The 18,167-nt window shown below is 46.4% G+C and overlaps 1 protein-coding gene across 1 annotated transcript; it reads right to left on the reverse strand.

Annotated features, from left to right (window-relative positions):
- Positions 1 to 15,860: 15,860 nt before the first annotated feature.
- LOC146823003 (uncharacterized) lies at positions 15,861 to 17,854 on the reverse strand. The gene is made up of 2 exons (XM_085606607.1): positions 17,133 to 17,854; positions 15,861 to 16,824 (listed from the first exon to the last, which is right to left on the reverse strand). Exons 1-2 carry the CDS (start codon positions 17,563 to 17,565, stop codon positions 16,010 to 16,012), a joined length of 1,248 nt encoding a protein of 415 aa, XP_085462733.1. The 5' UTR covers positions 17,566 to 17,854; the 3' UTR covers positions 15,861 to 16,009.
- Positions 17,855 to 18,167: the final 313 nt, after the last annotated feature.

Here is an 18,167-nt window from a genome sequence, read left to right on the forward strand (position 1 = left end):
AAACCCCCAAAATAAGACACCCATTCATCCTGTTGAAGAGTGAATTCTAGTGCAGTCCTTGGGCCACTCAAAAAAAGAGCCAATTACTTCCAAAAGTACTTATTATCTTTGTCTACCAAGGCTCAATGTAGGGAGGACCTTAGAGAGCGCTCCCAATGCCTCTTAGCATGAGTGCCTGTCTATACTTGGCTCTCCCCTCTACCAAATTGGGGTGAGAATTGGATTTTACTGCCTGTAGGAGCTCACCCTTAGCCTTCCTACATTCCTGAATGCATCACTCTACCATACTAGGCCAATTTTACTCCCCTATTTTAGCTTGGTTCCCCCCATTTTTAGTATGGACCAAATTCCTCTATCATGGTAAATTAGGATTTTAAGTTGCAATTTCAAAAATGCCACTTTTAGCCAGTTTAGCTTTTTCCTGCCCTAAGCATTTGTGTCTTCTGTCAGTGTCCTGGAACACATAACTGTGAATAGCTCTGCTGTTGGGCTTTGTGTATTCCTCCCAGACAGTGAGGCAATAGTGGACAGTTTTGGCCATCCTGCTAGGATGGATGAGGTGGAGCTATAGCGGGCCTCACTTTAAGTGGCTTACCTCCAGAACACACAACGGAACCTGGCACTAGTCTGTTGCCATTTGTTTCTTGAAGCCTTGAGAGGGGAAGTAAAAATGTTCCAAAACCAGATAGGGTAGCATAGGAAATGTCTCCACTTCAATAGCTGGAACCAGTTATAAATATCGAACCTGAAGAACAACTCTTTAGTATACTCCTGCACCTGTTGAAGGACTGTCTGGACCCATGTAAGACTACCCTGCTGCTTGAAGGCCTGCCTTTCTGCTTGACGAACTGGACTATCTCCTTGTGCCCAAGACCACCAGAATGGACTCCAAGGCCTTGTTAACTTACTGTCTCTGTGAGTTAATGGATATAACAAGCTCAAGAGGCCTTGAACCCTATACCTGGCCTCTGTTGGAGTAAATCCTAACCCCCAAGTGTTGCCCTCCAGTTTCTGGACCCTTGAAAATGGTGTTAGTCGGGTGTTAATGGGGCTACCCTTGCCTAATCCTATACCATCGGACTTTTAAAAAAATGTTCTTAAAAAGAGCCTGGAGAACCAACAGATGTGCAGGACCTACCTGCCAGCCGATCTGCCCAAGGTCCATTGCTAGTTGGCCTGATTTGTAGTATGCTGTTCTCTGCAGCAGCAAATTCTGTTCAGCTGGACCTCTTAGCAATGGTATCCAGCTTTTTGGACCACTCTTCGGCTGCAGCCTGCAGCTTTGTCATGCTGGAGGTTTTCTACATCCAAAAAGTGGCCTAAGCCTGGAGGTAAAAATGTTCACAGGGCTCAATTGAGACCTGTCAGGGACTGGCCGGGACTATGTCGGGAACACAGTCAGGAACTTGGGCAAGGACTGGGAACTGGGTAGAAAGTGTATACAGACGGAGTAGTACAGCACTGCCCAGGATCACACAGGATGTCAGAGGAGAAAAGGGGTCCAAAGGGAATGGCTATATAAGTGAACAAGATGGCTAAGACTCAGAAAGGACAGGCACTCGTGAGGCGGTTCAGCATTCAGAATCGCTACACCCAGGATGGATGTGCAATACACTTATATATAAATCAACATTAACAATAAAGGTAATGTGGGGTAAAGCACTCGGGAGCTCTACATGGTAAGACTGAAGCTCAGTAAGTTCCTCACCCACAATTTCTGTAACAGATGCTGACTGCAAAAACCCACATATAGGATATGCATGCAGAGGCGGGGTATGTGGAGCTGATACCAATGGTGATGTTATAAATGTAACTCAAAGACAATACTCAGAGTGAACAAGAAACACCAACTAGGTAGTCAGCCTGTGCCCCCGGATCCTGGTGATCAAATAGGAACACGCAAGGCAGTAACAGCAAGGGGGTAGAACTAAACACAAGCACAATTGTCAAGGAGCTAGCAAGGAAGAGTGCTTAACAGGAACAGAAGGGAATCACAGGGCACACTTGGCAGAAAGCAAGTAAAAACATACAAGGTAATAAAAGCAAGCCAGCAGTAATAGAAAGACAGTAAACTAGGAATTGGAACCAAGGAAATGGGAATAAAGCAGGGACTGGAAAAGGATATACAGAAGGGGAGGCTACAAGGGGATACAAGAATAATATGGAATCAGGAGTCAAGAAAACAAAGTAGCACTAAAGACTGTGCTGGAGTAAGAATAAGAATTGAGCAAACGTTGAGGAGTCAAGGTAGCACTGCAGGCAGTGCTAGTTCAGGACCAATGGAAACTGCTGCAGATCAGGAACAAGGAATGTTAAGGCCCAGGAGTCAAGGTAACACTGAAGGCATTTCTGCTTCAGGACCAATGGAAACTGCTGCAGCTCAGGAACAAGGAATGTTAAGGCTCAGGAGTCAAGGAAGCACTGCAGGCAGTGCTAATTCAGGAACAATGAAAACAACAGCAGCTCAGGGACAAGGAATAACTGAAGCTCAGGAAACAAGGATATCAAAAGGCCATGAAACACTGGAAACAAGGACATCAAAAGCTCAGAAAACACTGGAAACAAGGATATTAAAAGCTCAGGAAACACAGCAAACAAGGATATCAAAAAGAAACACTGGAAACAAGGGTCGGCCTCACTGGTACACAGCTACAATGGCCAACCTTGGCCAGAACGGAGCTGGTGCTTAAAAGAGCTCACAGTAATCACATGCATCAGGTGTGAGCAGGCTAGCAGCAGCCAGCCACTGGAGGGCTGAATTTCTCCACCCATCCTTGGCCTGCAGGGGTGGAGAAAAAGCAGCGATCAGGGAATTCTACGTAACAGAGTTTCAAACATTAGCAGGCTGGCTTCAAGCATGAGTAGGCTGGCTTTCACAAAACCCGGCATGGATTGGGAATGGATGTTGATTCCCAAAGAGTGACGAAATGGATGGAATTCAGGATATACATGCAGGGGACTATCTGGAAGCTTATTAGAACACTGGAGAGTCCCACAGTTCAGCCCCCAGGTTGTTGACACGAGAACACAGGGAACAAGTTGTGACACTCCCCATCAACGATGATGACTTCCTTGGCCTGAAAATCTGGCCTTTTCTGCTCTGAGCCTTTTCCTGCTATCATTGATGACTTCACTGAGACTTTGTCTGGTGGCTCGACAATGACAACAACTCTTCCTCAGATGCAGCCTGCTGCCTTGCCTCACTGAACGCTACCTTCTCCTGGAATTATCTTCAAGAAATCTTCTAAGTCCGAATGTAATCCGAGACCGGGCAAAATCCACTTTGTATATCCGACCCGTCCTCCATCTCGGTTGACCTTAACTTTTGACTTTCCCTAGTAGTGTGCAACAAGATACTCACGTTTGGCGCTTTAACCTTCTAGGTCCTATACACTTTATTACTTTTTAGGGGCTGTAAATATACTTTACACATTGCCTCTAAGTTACCAAGCTTCCTGATCTCTAAGCACAGGTTAATTTAGTGACTGTTAGGGTTCACCCTGACAACGGTTGCAGTTGTTTCCTGACTTGGGCTTCCAGCCCCCTAAACCAGCAATCTAATTTCTTAAATTCGTGTTCAGTGTTGGGGATCTAGTACTCATGTTTGTGCACTGCCACTCATTGATATTGTATAACACTAAAAACCCCAGAAAAAGAATCTGAAATCAAACTCGATTTTTTTTTTATTCTCCTTAGTTTGTGATTTTGCTATTCTTTCTTTTTTTCTAAGTTTGTCTTGCCTCACATCCTTTTTGCTACAGTGGAGTTAGATTTGAGTAAAGCTGAGAGCCTCAGCAAGGTAGAGCTGCAGAGACTCTGCAAGGAAAGGCAGGATGAATGTGCGAAAGAACGAAAGGCCACCAAAATGGAACTCCTGATAGCCCTCAGAGCCTTTGAGGAATTTGGGAGAACACAGGTTTTAGAAATTGCGTTGTTTGTTGACTACATCAAATAGCAGACACAATCCTTGTCAGGGTAAGGGTCAGGCATCCCTAAATTAACCTTTGCTCACCCTTTGGTAGCTTGACACAGAGCAGTCAGGCTTAACTTAGAAGCAGTGTGTATTTATGCAACATTTCCAACAGTGAAACATTGAAAGCACAACACAACAAATACCACACCAGGTTATAAAAATAGAAGTTAATCTTATAAATAAAACAAGACCAAAACGACAAAGATCCAATAAGTAGAACTCGAGATATACATTTTAGAAGAATAAACTGTAACATAGAGCTTAGAAGCAATGGGATATCTGGTCACGCCATACTGGTACAAAGTCAAAAGTTCAGGCTGCCCGTGATGAAGCATGGGCCAGATGCAGGATCCTGTGAGGCCTGCTGAATAAAAGTGCCTTAATCCTGGGTGTGTCAACGAAGATGCGGAGAGCAGCTGAGCGATGCATCGGTGTTCCCCTTGCAGTTGGGGTGATCCATAGACTTTCTGGCAATGTATCAGTTTCTAAAGCGGTGCCCTGGTTCTGAGTGCAATTCAGTAGAGGTGATGCACTGATCTTCTCCACACAGTGGAGTCGATGCAGTGGTTCCAAACCGGCAGTTCCGAAGGCGATACGCTGATTCTGAGTGCAATGCACCAATCCTGTTCTAGCAACAATATCAATGCGTCGATTCTGCTCTTGATGTGTCAGTCCTGCAAGAGCAAAACTTTAGGCCCAGTTCCATTGGTCCAATACAGGGGTGGCTCAACTTGCCAGCGCACACTCACAGATTGCAGAGCCCAAGTGTTGGAGCCGGCTGGTTGAAAGTCTTTTATGTCCTTGAGACTTCAGAACAGGAGGCCAGTCAGCTAGCCCTTGGAGTCCCTCTGGGTTGATGCAGGTCCAGTCCTTCTTACCCAGGTAAGAGAGAGCAGGAGGCAGCAGGGCAACACAGCAAGGCAGGAGTCTAGAAAACAGCAGTCTAGTAGAGTGGCAATCTTTTAGCAGCAAAGCAGATTTTCTTCCTGGAGAGTGGTCACAGGTCCAGAAGTGTACTGAAGTCATTGTGTCAGAGGTCCAGTACGTATACCCAGTTGTGCCTCTGTAGTGGGGTGACTGCAAAGAAGGTTTTTGAAGTGCAAAGAGGTCCTCCCTTTCTGTCCTGGCTCCAGACTAACTACAGGGGGTATGCAGGACGTCGCCTATTCAGGGGTGAGTGTGTGGTTGTGCCCAGGTCCTCCCTCAAGTCACACCTAAGCTCCATTTGTGTGTGGCTGTCTAGAGGCCAGCTTCCACCCAATCCAGACTGAACAGAGACACGCAACAGGCACCAAATGGCTAAAGTAAGAAAATGCCAACTTTCTAAAAGTAGCAAACACAACAAGATTGTGAAGTAATGACACTTTTGAACCACCCATCCTCATTCAAGAGATCTAAGTTTAATCCATCGTTCTTCTGCTCATTATGCCACCCCAGTTTGGACCCAGCCTGACTTGGGATGAATGTGTTATTCAGCATTCTGTCCATCATTTATTTGCATAGCACTTTTCGATCTAAGTGGGATGAGTATGCCCAGACGTTGGGTCCCTTGCTCACTGTGCCACTGGACTCAAGCTAGCCTGGCTGATGTGGGGTGCTTGGCAGTTCGGGCTAAATTTTTCCCATGAGTTGCAAAAAGACTCAAGACTGATTTGCATATGGCTGTGTTTAAACTGGTATGGCATGGTGAACAACATAACAATGGATTGAACCAAAATCTCCTGACTGGGGGGAAAATGTATGACTTAATCAGCATTCTGTCTATCATTTATTTGCATAGCAACTTTCCAAAATTGGCATTTGCAGAACTGCATTTTAAAATCAAACTTCACCATAAGTTGGGATTTTAGATTGTGATTCTGGAGACACCAGACTTTCGGATCTTATCTCCTCCCAATTTTTGAAATTACACTTATGAAATATAATAAGCTAATCCCAATGTTATCCTATAGGAGTGATATGCTTTGTAATAGTCAAAAATTACTTTGGGCGTTTTTCACTACCAAGACTTGTAAAATGTAAAAGTACATGTCCTGCCTTTTAAATACATTACACCCTGCCCTGTGAGTTATATATAGGGCTCCCAGTTTTGTGGCATTTATTTTTTTACATTTCCGTCCTTATTCATCCATATTTATTTTTGGGCCACCTTTTTGGGATTTATCCATATTTATTTTGTGTTTTGGGATTCAATGGAGCCATAAAGTACTATATTTCCATGTTTATTTAACTCTTGGATGTGCACTCATACTTAGATGCCTGTCGCATTTTAGCAAATTAAGTAGCCACATATAACAAAGCACTACACTCACAGCTATATATTAGTGTTTCACTACATATACATGTTAACCTATGCTTAAGGTAATCTCATCCTGTTTTTTAACTCTCCATGCTGTCTATCTGCTCAGCTGTTGCCTAAAATTCATGAAAGACGGCATGGAGAGTTTCTCACAACCAGAACCATTTTCAGTTTTTTTCCACTTTAAAAAAAATCAGGAAACATTGTTTTTAGTCTATATTTATCTCTAAAAATCAGTAAAAACACAAAAACAATAGCCTTAGTTGTACAGGGCCTACCATAGGGTGACGTATATGTATAATAAAGAAAAGGTTTGGGCCTGGCAAAAGAGTTGTTTTGCCAGGTGAACATGGCAGTGTAAACTGCACACACAGGCTCTGCAGTAGCTGGCCTGAGACATGGTTAAAGGGCTACTTGAGTGAGTGGCACAACAAGTGCTGAAGTCCCACTAGTAGCATTTAATTTACAGGCAATGGGTACAATGGGTACCACTTTAATGGGGACTTAGAAGTAAATTAAATATGCCAAATGAGGGTAAACCACTATTACCAAGTTTTAGGGAAGAGACCATTTTAACACTGGTTAGCAGTCCTAATACAAGCACAAATGAGATCATAAATATGGAGAGAGGCAGGTACAAGTTTGGGGGAAAGACATCCCTATAGCTATCAGTTTTAACATCGGGCTACACCAGAGAAGCAAGAGGTGGATGACCCTGAGGATGTGGAGCTGGGCTAGGAAGATGAGGAGAAGGTAAATCGACTGGCTACCCGCCAAGATCTGTCACAGCAGGAGGAGAGAGACCACTTGCCCATAAAAGTGAGGCCCCCAGCCAGAGCAGGGAGCACTGTGTCCTCCCAAAGTCTGTTCCCCAAGGAGCTGAGGACAGGAGAGAAGAAAGGGAGTTCCAGCTACAGCTAGCGAAGCTCAAAATAGAGGAGGCTCTGGCACAGACAGTCTTGGAAGAGAAGAAATGTTTGCTAGCGCACAAGGTTAGTCTGAAGAAGCTGAACTTCAAAGTCAAGCAATGTACGGGGCCCAGCATTAATGATGTCAGCAATAGTTTTTAGACCAGTGGAGACATGTGGGCCTACATTTCCCAAGAACTGGTGCCTAGCTATGTGGTAAGGTATGACCATAATAATTGGTTCCCAACCTATGTAGTAACCCTAAGTATGTACAAAGTCTCAGAGGAGGATTGGGGGGTAGTCTTAGGAATCAAATGCCTACAGTGGGGAGTAGGCCTGGGCAAAAATTTCGTTCTGTTCGCGGAAATTGCGATAATTTGACATTTTCGCGTTCCGCGGAGAGTGCGAAAATGTCAAAATTTCCGCTTTCCGCAGCTTGGCGATAATTTGTTTCTTGCTCGCACTGTAAAATAATACATTCTCTCGCGCGCGCGATCGCCTTACCTGAATCCCTGCGTTCGCCGACAAGTTTTCTTGATCCGGTCGCGTTCTCCATGAGATGTTGGATTGTTTTTAGCCATTTGCGCTGTCTCGCGACAGTTCGCGCCCGCAGTGACGTCATGCGTTGCGCGATCACGTCTTTCTTCTCGCGATCATGCACCGCGAGACAACTCAAAACAAGATGGCCGCGCCCGCGAGCAACCACATGGGTAAGTTGGCGACCCGCAACCATGCAGAAAATCTCGCGAACATGCGGGAAAAAAAATTCCGCATCTTCGTGATATTTCCGCTTGTTTGCGATAATTTTAAACATTTTCGCGATAATTTGCGAAAGTGGATTTCGCAAATTCCGCCTACCCCTAGTGGGGAGGGAAACATTGCTCATACCAGCAGTAGGAGATTAAATTAAGTATGGCCATTGAAAGTCATTTTTCTCACCTCTGTGACGTACCACATGAGATTTGAGGATAGCCAGATGCTGCCAAACCCGTCTTTTGGTGGATTTCCTTGATTATTCTAACAAGGCACTCAGTGGTTGGGTGAGAAGAAGTAAGGTTATATATGGGCTGTGAGATCTGATTCTGAAAGAGAACATGCTCAATACTTGCTTTAAAGAGCTGTGCCAACACCTGATATATAGCAATCTCCCTGACTCAAGAGAGCTTGCCAAGGAGGTGGACCTCTGGGTTAACCCGACAGTGTCCATTACGGTGCCTGGGAATGACTCTAAGAAAGGTAGTTCAGCCCCCCCAGCAGTGTGAGAGGAAGGTCCAGGGTGACACACACAAGTCCCAGAGTAATGGGGGGAGAAAGGGTTCACTTGCCCCTTCTGAGAAACAGAGCTGTACAATCTGATTTTGTGAGACTACATGCACAATACCTGTTTTACAGAGCTGTGCCAACACCTGACTCTTAGTAACCTTACTGACTCAAGGGAGCTTGGTATGTAGGCAGATCTCTTGAGTAGTACTATAGTATCTCAGATGGTACCTGGACTTAACCTCAAAAAGGGTGGATAAGGCTCCTCTTAGCAAATTGAGTGATAGGTGAAGGGAGATACAGACAAGTCCCAGGATAATAATGGAGAGAAAAGGTTCACATGTTCCTGCTGAGAAACAGGGAGGAGGTGCTGCTGTGTGGTGGCACAGGGCCCCCCTACTTTCAGCCCCAGAGCTTTGATTGTTCTGAGTTATGGCACAAGCAGTGGACACTGTCTGTGCAAAGAAACCACCCACTGGTAGGAACCCTGCAGGCGTGTCCAATGTAGCCTTGGAGGTAAGTAGTCCCCAGGGCAGGTGGTAGAGCATGCTCTAGTCTCCCTTAGTTGGGAAATAGAATCAGAGGTTGAACTTGTTATGCCTGAGAAGAGGAGTTGCCACTGCCACCAGGTCAAAGGGAATGGGATCCCTGTCACTGATCTGAGAGTCACTGGGGCAGGCAGATCATGGAAGTGAAAAGGGTGTTTTCCCCAGAGTAGTACACTGGGCAGATGAGTAGGGTGACTCCTGCCCAGGACTTTTTCCACCCCATGGTTCTGGTATTCTTGAAGTGGGGTGGGGAGGTGACCCCTGAGGAGGATGTTAGTTTGTCCCCAGATACCCATTGAATGCATTCTGGGGAATTTGTTGCCACTGGTAGTGAAAGAGCTAGAAATGTCGGCTTCCCAGGACACCCTGGAAGCGCAGGTCTCTACAGGTACCACTCCCAAATAGAGGGTGCAGATGCCAAGATGGAGGGCCAGAGGGAAAAAGGGCCCACTCCTGACCCCTGTTCTACCTCAAGTTACAGATCCTGGGCTGTGTGGCCAGTCTCTGGTTAATTTCCACCTTGGGACTGGTGGGCAGGAGAGTGGAAAAAAGGGTGCCTAACATATAGGGCTATTGCCCCGCACTTTGAGAAACCTGAGATGTCAGAGGACCCTGGATGGCTCAAGGCATGACATTTGAAACTGACAGCTGTTAGTGGTCTCTGTTGGTTGCTGTCCTTAGGGCAGATATTTGCTTGGGTTGGGGACAGAAGACTGAAATAGGCCACAACACTTTGTAGGACATGATGGTACTGTCGGTCTACTGGAATGCATCTGTGAGCAAGTTAAGGTTTGGAGCTTCGCAGATGAGGTCCACAAGTGGAAGGGTTCCGTGAGGGTCAGTACAGCAGCTCAGGAGAGTGTTGACAGAGGAACAAAACTGTGTTCAGAAGGCCCTAACATTGGCAAGTGCCTCTTCAGTAGAGGGCCATTGTCCATGTTCTATCGCCTAAGCAGGGAAGTTCATCAAGGTATTGATATGTCTATCTTGGCTTTAGGCTGGAGTGGGGTCATGTTGGACCTGGCACTCTTTGCAGGGCCACCACCAAACCTTTTGCCTTCTCTCCTCTGGTTTTGCTGAATTTTGTTTGTTTACCTTGTGCCAACTAGTGCTATAGTGCTTGTGCTCACTCCCATAAACACAGTGAAATTGTCTTATATCCAGTTAGCATATTTAATTTACTTATAGGTCCCTAGTAAAGTTGAATACCATATACCCATGGCTTATAAATTAAATGCTACTAGTGGGCTGGACTGTTCCCATGAGGCGCAGGGTCAAGACTGATTTGCATATAGCTGTGTCTGAACTGGGGTGGCGAAGTGAGCTAGAGAACGGTGATGAATTCAACCCAGATCTGTGACTGGGGGTGAGTGTCTGAAAAGTTTCAGTGCTCCGTCCATCATCTCTTTGGGTTTGCTTTGTTTGCCATAAGTTGGCATGGTATGCCCAGACTTGGGTCCCTCGCTCACTTTGCCACTGTATTCAAACTAGCCTGGCTGATGAGGGCTGTTAGCCTGAAACAGGTCCCAGGATGCTTGTTTCCCGTTCAGGGAAGACATGGCTAGGTGTGTCTGGCTGGACTGTTCCCATGAGGTGCAGGGTCAAGACGGATTTGCATATAGCTGTAGCTGAACTGGGGTGGCAAAGAGAGCCAAAGAACGATGATGGATTCAACCCAGATCTGTGACTGGAGGTGAGTGTCTGAAAAGTTTCCGCGCCATCCATCATCTCCTCGTGTTGACTAGTGGGTCTGCAGCACTTATTGTGATTCCCACTTAAGCAGCCTTTTAAAAACATGCATCAGGTTTGCCATAGTAGCTTATGTGTGCTGTTTTAAACTGCCATTTCAAACTGACAAACTAAACCTTTTCCCAAGCCTAAACCTTCCTTATTCATACACAAATATCCCCCTTACGGTAGGCTCTAAACATCCCACAGGGAAGGGTATATTGCATTTAATAATTTGGACATTTACTTTTTACATGTCTTAGTAGTGAAAAGCTCTCAAATTGGTTTTCATTATTATTGCACGGCCAGCCTCTCATGTAGGATAATATTGGGTTACCTTCTATCATGTAATACATGATATCTTCAGTTTGGGAGCAGGCATGAATGTCTTTTTTGATGTCTGATGAATTGCAATTTAAAACCCTCTTTAGTGGTAATGTTGGAGTCCAAGTCACAATTTTGAAAACGCCACTTTTAGAAAGATGGCATTTTCTTGTTGTAAACCATTGGGTGTCTGCACTCTGTTCCTGTGTGACATTACTAAGTGTAGTGGATAGTTGACCTTTTGTGTATTTCTTCTAGACAGCCACACAATATAGCCCCATGGTGTTGACGGGATGTGTCATCCAACGCATGATGGGAGGTGGAGCAGTGCACTGCCCTACTTGCACTTTAAAGGCACTGCCTCACACATAAAGATCTTCACACTAGCCTAATGCGACTGCAGACAGACTGGGGCCACAACACAGATGCCAGAAATTCCAAACAGCTCTGTTAGGGGGAGACAACTCCAGATCTTTATCACATTTTAAAACTAGCAACAGGTATAAAAATAGGACACTCAGACCTATTCTCCAGACAATTTCTGGACCAGTGGATCACTCAGAAGGACTGATCTGCTGCCCTACTGCTAGTAGGACTTCCCAGCTGCTCTTCTGTCTGAGGAAGGAAGACTGGATCTATTCCTTGAACCCAGAACCACCAAAGTGACGCCAAGGGCTAGATGACTAGCCTCCTGTTCTGAAGCACAGGGATCCAACAAGCTCCATAGACCTCTGCTAGAGTGAGTCCTGATCCCCAAGAGGTGCCCCTTAGGTCCTAACCATTGGCTGACATCAAAGTGTACTCCTCCTGATCAAACTGTGGGTTTCCTCCGAACCGATTCAGCATGACGCAGCTTGATGCAGCGCAACACAGAACCTTGCATTGCAGCCACCACAGCTCCCCATCTGAACTAATGCAGCACAATACAACCTCGACGCTGGACCATGCATTACAGCCCTCGTGGCCCCTCATCAGAACCAACGCAGCCTGATACAACATGACGCAGGACCTTGCATCACAGCCCTTGCAGCTCCTCATTGGACCCGAAGTAGCTTGACGCAATGGTCTGCATCCAGTACATAAGGTACAATTCTCAGTGGGACCAAACTTGGTTCTATTCTTGGCTTGTGCTCCATTGTGTTTGGTCTGAACTTGTGACCTTATCCCAGTCTAACACAACCAGATACCCTCAGTTGACCCTCTGCACCTTTTGGAGCTACTTCATCTTAATCTTTAAAATTGCTAATTTTCAGTTCTTCTGCTAGGATTTTTTTCGTTTTGGTCTCAAAAAATGTATTTAAAAGTGCCCTTTTATTCTAAATTGGTGTGGGATTTCTATTGTTTTGTGTCTTTACTTTATTACTATTTGAGTGTTGAAAAAATACTGTAATATTACTAGCCTGCAATAGAACAGGGCTCAAACAGTAGATCAGGCCTCTGAGGGTTCAAGGCAGGCTTCAGACCGCTAAGCAGTCCTTCAAGTTACAGCAAAGCAGTCTTCTGAAGGACCCAGCAGGCCACAGCAGCAGGCAGTACTCTGATAGTCCTTTTGCAGGTCCAGAAAGTAGAAGGTTCGAGAAAATTCTAGGCCTGGGCAAAAATTTCGTTCCGTTCGCGGAAATTGCGATAATTTGACATTTTTGCGTTCCGCGGAGAGCGCGAAAATGTCAAAAATTCCGGTTTCCGCAGCTTGGCGATAATTTGTTTCTTGCTCGCGCTGTAAAATGATACATTCTCGCGCGCGCGCGATCGCCTTACCTGAATCCCTGCGTTCGCCGACAAGTTTTCTTGATCCGGTCGCGTTCTCCATGAGATGTTGTATTGTTTTTAGCCATTTGCGCTGTCTCGCGACAGTTCGCGCCCGCAGTGACGTCATGCGTCGCGCGATCACGTCTTTCTTCTCGCGATCATGCACCGCGAGAACAACTCAAAACAAGATGGCCGCGCCCGCAAGCAACCACATGGGTAAGTTGGCGACCCGCAACCATGCAGAAAATCTCGCGAACATGCCGGAAAAAAACTTCCGCATCTTTGCGATATTTCTGCTTGTTTGCGATAATTTTAAACATTCTCGCGATAATTTGCGAAGGTTAATTCCGCAAATTCCGCCCACCCCTAGAAAATTCCCTTTGAAGTTCTTGGAATTTGCTGCTTCCCTTGCCCTGGCTTTAAGCTAGCTGCATGAACAATGCTGGATGACAACAAGTCCTTTGTATGAAGGCAGAGCATAGCCAATGCGGTTGCAATTGGGGCTATGCTCATCCCCTCCCACCCTGCCAGTTGATGGGCCCTCCAGGCACTCCTAATCCATTATTTGTGTATCTGCCTAGAAGGAATACACAAAGACCCAGGAACAGGCTGCAGTCACTAAATAGTTAGGGCAGGAAAATTGCAACTTTCTAAAAGTGCCATTTTCAAAATTGTAACTTAAAATCTGACTTTACCATTACAGAGGATTTTATTTGCAATTTCCCAGTGAACAAACATGAATAGTCTATCTGTTCCCAATCAAAGGTAAGCACTTATTGAATGTTTTCTTTTGTGAAGCTTTATATAGCGCGAACAAGACCCGCTAGGGTATCAGAGCGCTGTACATCTAACAATTGACATTAAGCAGGTACAAAAGAAAATGATGCAGTAAATAAAAGGTTACAAATGCTTGGTAGTGCAGTAGGCCAGAATTGTATACAAAGTTTTAAAGTTACTAAGGGGGACAATTGGTATATTGTCGCATTTGGCTCTTCAAGAGTAATCCTTTGACTTATTTTTTTAAAGCAGCTGTCAAGAGGTTCGTTCTGAGTTCAGGAGGGAGATCATTCCATATTCTTGGAGCCAGACCAGAGAAGGCACGGTTTTAGCTGTTCTTCTTTTTGAACTTTTGTCTTTTCAGCAGTAGAGTATTGGAACTTCTAATTTCAAGTTTTTTAGTCAAGTAAGAAGGAGTGTTATGATGTAGTATGTTGTGCAATAAGCATGCTATCCTGTAACTAATCCTTGCTTCGAGAGAGAGCCAGTTCAGTTGGATTAGATCTGGAGTGATGTGGGCACGTTTACTTGATCCCGTGACGAGTCTGGCAGCAGAGATCAAAGAAGCCCTTGAAAGTGCCAATGTAGCTTTGTGCAGCCCAGCCAGGGTCACAATTCCATCGTCTAAACGGGAGATGACCAGTGATTGGACAGGTAATTTCATGTCTGCAGGCGGTAGGAACGGTGTGACTTTCCTTAGTGCGTTGAGCTGGGGGCATATGTATGAAAGCAAAAATTAGTCGCAAACGCTGCGAATCGCAAAAAACAGCGTTTGCGACTGATTTTTCGCTATTTCATATGTATGACACATTTCCAAACTGAAAAATAAGAAATCGCTAAATTAGCGATTTCTTAGGCTGCGAAACAAGAAAACTGCGAATTTCCTAGCGAATACCTATTTTGCGATTCCTTAGCGTTGCGAATATCGCTAACAAGAAATCGCTAGCTAAGAAATCGCAAACACATGTATGAAAAAATCGCAAATTGCGATTTTACGAAATTCGCAAATTAAGAAATCGCTATTAACACCAATTGCTTGCAGGTGGTAAACTGGTGCAAGGTACAAAAACCAGCCCACAATGCAACAAACACACCCACAATGGCTGCAATGTACGTGATAGCCAGGAGGCTGCGTATTCGGGCCCTTGCACACAGGAGAATGAGACAGGAACGTATCTTCAGGCTGCGCATCACCCTGTTACAGAACACTGAAGAGGAGATCTATGACAAGTACAGACTGCACCCACAGACCATAATGGACCTGATTGAGGAGCTGAAACCCCACTTGGAGCACCCTACTCGCAGGACACAAACAATTCCCACACATGTGCAGGTCCTGTGCTCCCTGCACCTCCTCGCGTCAGGGAGTTTTCAACGGGTCATAGCGGAGGTTGGTGGTGTGTCACAGAGTGCACTTTCGCGCTTCTTCCATGCCTTCCTAGATGCAATGCTACTGAGGCTCCCACATCACATTTACTTCCCCACCACCCAACAGGCATTACAACAAACGATACTGGACTTCTACCAGATTGCACGTTTCCCCCACGTCATCGGCTGCATTGACGGGACCCATGTGGCCATCACACCCCCAGCAGAAACTGAATATGTCTACAGGAATCGGAAATGCTACCATTCCCTCAACATACAGATTGTGTGCAACGCTAAGTATCACATCACCGACATCGTAGCCAAATACCCCGGCAGTACACATGACTCCTTCATCTTCCGACACAGTGGAATACACAGACGTCTGAGTGCTGGAGAGTTTGGGGAGGGGTACCTGCTCGGTAAATACATTGCACACATCAATACATCCACTACATCACTTGAGGGGGGGGACAGTGACTCACCTATTGTGTTTTTTTCCATGCAGGTGACAGTGCCTATGCAGTGCGCGACTTCATCCTGACCCCATACCTGGATCCTGCAAATGCAAGTGAGAGGAGCTACAACAGGGCACACAGATCTACACGCTGTGTCATTGAGCGAACCTTCGGAATCCTGAAGAGCCGCTTCCGGTGCCTGCATAAGAGTGGAGGCGCACTGCAATACAGCCCTGAGACCTGCTGTAAAATCGTGGCAAGCTGTGCAATGCTACACAACATGGCAATGAGGAAAGGCACCACAATTGATGTGAGCGATACAGACACATCGGATGACGAGCGCCCTGCTCCCCCTGCCAGACCAGCACCAGGAGTTGGGGCAGCTGCTGGACGCCAGAGACGGACTGAGATCACACAAAACTACTTTTAGGTGAGTGTTGAGGAAATGAGACTACAAAGCCTGATGATGTGTCAAGTGTTTAATCACACTTAACATGAAAGAAATTGTAATTGTCCCCAGCACATGTTGTACACACAGTGCAGAGAAGGCACAAGAAATAGGGCAAACAGCCTTTTGCGGGTTAATGCACCCGTGTTGCAGTCAGTGTCCCCGCAGATGATCACCTCCGTCGGTGCCGTCCAGGGTGGTTGACCCCCATGGTGCGCCCTTGGCCTGCTACCTGTCTGCCACTGCGGCGTCTTTCACCTGGCAAGGTTGGAGTGATGCTGCTGCGACTCGATGTGTCCTCACTCTCAGCAGAGGCCATTAGTGCGCTGCCACCTGCATTGGCTGTCTGCAGCTGTTCCACAGCAGTGGTCACCTGCGCCAGCCCTCGCGCTATGTCCTGGCAGCAATGTGCCATGTCCACCTGCATGGTTACGCTTCTGCGTGTGAGTGCGCTGGTGGTGGTGCAGAGGCGGTTGACTGCCTTGGTGTAATTGTGTAGCCGTGCATTGGCACGTCGTCCAGCCCTGTCATTGGCAGCTTGGGTGTCCCTCAAAGTGGCACAGAGCTCTCGTATTGCCGCTACCATGCTGCGATTGTCCTGATGTAGGCGGCCTAGCTGGCGACTCATTGACCGCATTGCCTTGCTTTGCAGGCGCTGTTCCTGCAACATGCACTGTTCCAAGCCGGAGAACACGGTGCCTTCTCCTTCTGTTGCAGTGCTGCTCCTGGGCCTTGACCTGGAAATGGCCTGTTCCCTTTGCCTTGGTGTTGGTGCGTCATGACGGGGCATGTCTGTCACACCCTGACTCCCCTCTCTCCTGTCGGTGTCATCGCCTGTTGCTGGGACTTCATCCTCAAATGGAGGCAGTGGGGGCACATGTGCGCGCTTCCTGCGCTGAATTGGCTGCTGCTCTGTCTCATCGCTGGAGTCCGCAGGGTCTGCAGGCTCCTCTCCCTCAGCGCTGTCTTCTTGTGGCATGGCGTGTGCTGTGGATGTAAAGGGGACTATATGAGTTTGTGTTACTGTCTGCATGTGGCACTCAATAAAGTTACAAATCTTTGACGGCTAATCTCTGACACATTTCTATTCAATGATCCCCAAAACACATATGTTGCATTTACTTGTGATGGTGTCATGGACACACAGTCAGACACAGTACTACGAGTACCATGATGCATTGCTGGGTGTGCTGTAAGACCTGGGCTGGATTGGCATGTTGGGAGTTAACTATGCGCATTTGGGGGAGTGTGCAAGGGATGGGGAGGAGTGCAGGGTGATTTGGCATGCATCTTACCTTGTCTGCTGGATGAGGGGTCGGAGCTGTCGATTGCAGCCACACCACCAACGCTCTCAGGCAGGAGGGTTGACTCCACAAGCTCCTCATGGGGGGTTGGCTGCTCTGCAGTGGATGGTCCTCCTCCAGTCTGACTGGCATCCTTGAGTCTGGCTGCCACCCTCTCCTTGGACCTCTGGCGCATATCATACCACCGCTTGCGCAGCTCCTCGATGGTGCGTGTGGTGACTCCAACAGCATTCACCTTGCTCTGTATTTCCAGCCAGATTTTCCTCTTCCTGGCCTCTGGGACTTTGAGTGCCTTCTTCCCAAACAGGAGCTCATGGCTGCAGACCATCTCCTCAATGAGGACCTCCTGCTCCTTTTCTGAAAACTTGTGTTTTCTCTTTCTTTTTTCTGCATCTTTGCCCTGCTGGTTTTGTTTGGGATCCATTGCTGGTTGCTGTCTCCAGGAAAGCCTCCTCACACTCCACAAGCAGCCTCTGGGTGTGGCTCAGGTGAGCAGGTGCAGGCAATCACTACAGTTTCCTGTTTGTGATGTCATCAGCCTGCACCAGGCTTGCAGATTCCCGTTTTTGCGATTTCTTATTTAGCGAATTTCGCTATTAAGAAATCGCAATACGGGATTCTGCGAATTATTTGCGATTTTTAAGGAATCGCAAATGATTAGCGATTTATTTTATACATCCCGTTTAGCGAATCTGATTTTGCGAATCGCAAATTCTCGCAATTTGAGATTCGCTAAAGGGGAGTTTGATACATATGCCCCCTGGGGGCATATGTATGAAAGCAAAAATTAGTCGCAAACGCTGCGAATCGCAAAAAACAGCGTTTGCGACTGATTTTTCGCTATTTCATATGTATGACACATTTCCAAACTGAAAAATAAGAAATCGCTAAATTAGCGATTTCTTAGGCTGCGAAACAAGAAAACTGCGAATTTCCTAGCGAATACCTATTTTGCGATTCCTTAGCGTTGCGAATATCGCTAACAAGAAATCGCTAGCTAAGAAATCGCAAACACATGTATGAAAA

This window comes from Triturus cristatus, chromosome 5_2 (assembly GCF_964204655.1).
Source record: "Triturus cristatus chromosome 5_2, aTriCri1.1, whole genome shotgun sequence".
In the NCBI taxonomy this organism is placed as follows: Eukaryota; Metazoa; Chordata; class Amphibia; order Caudata; family Salamandridae; genus Triturus; species Triturus cristatus.

Coding starts and splice junctions, on each gene's coding strand:
- LOC146823003 (XM_085606607.1), bottom strand. CDS start 17,565: ATGGATCCCAAACAAAACCAGCAGGGCAAAGATGCAGAAAAAAGAAAG. Junction 16,825..17,132: donor CCCCTCATCCAGCAGACAAG/GTAAGATGCATG, acceptor TTACATCCACAG/CACACGCCATGCCACAAGAA.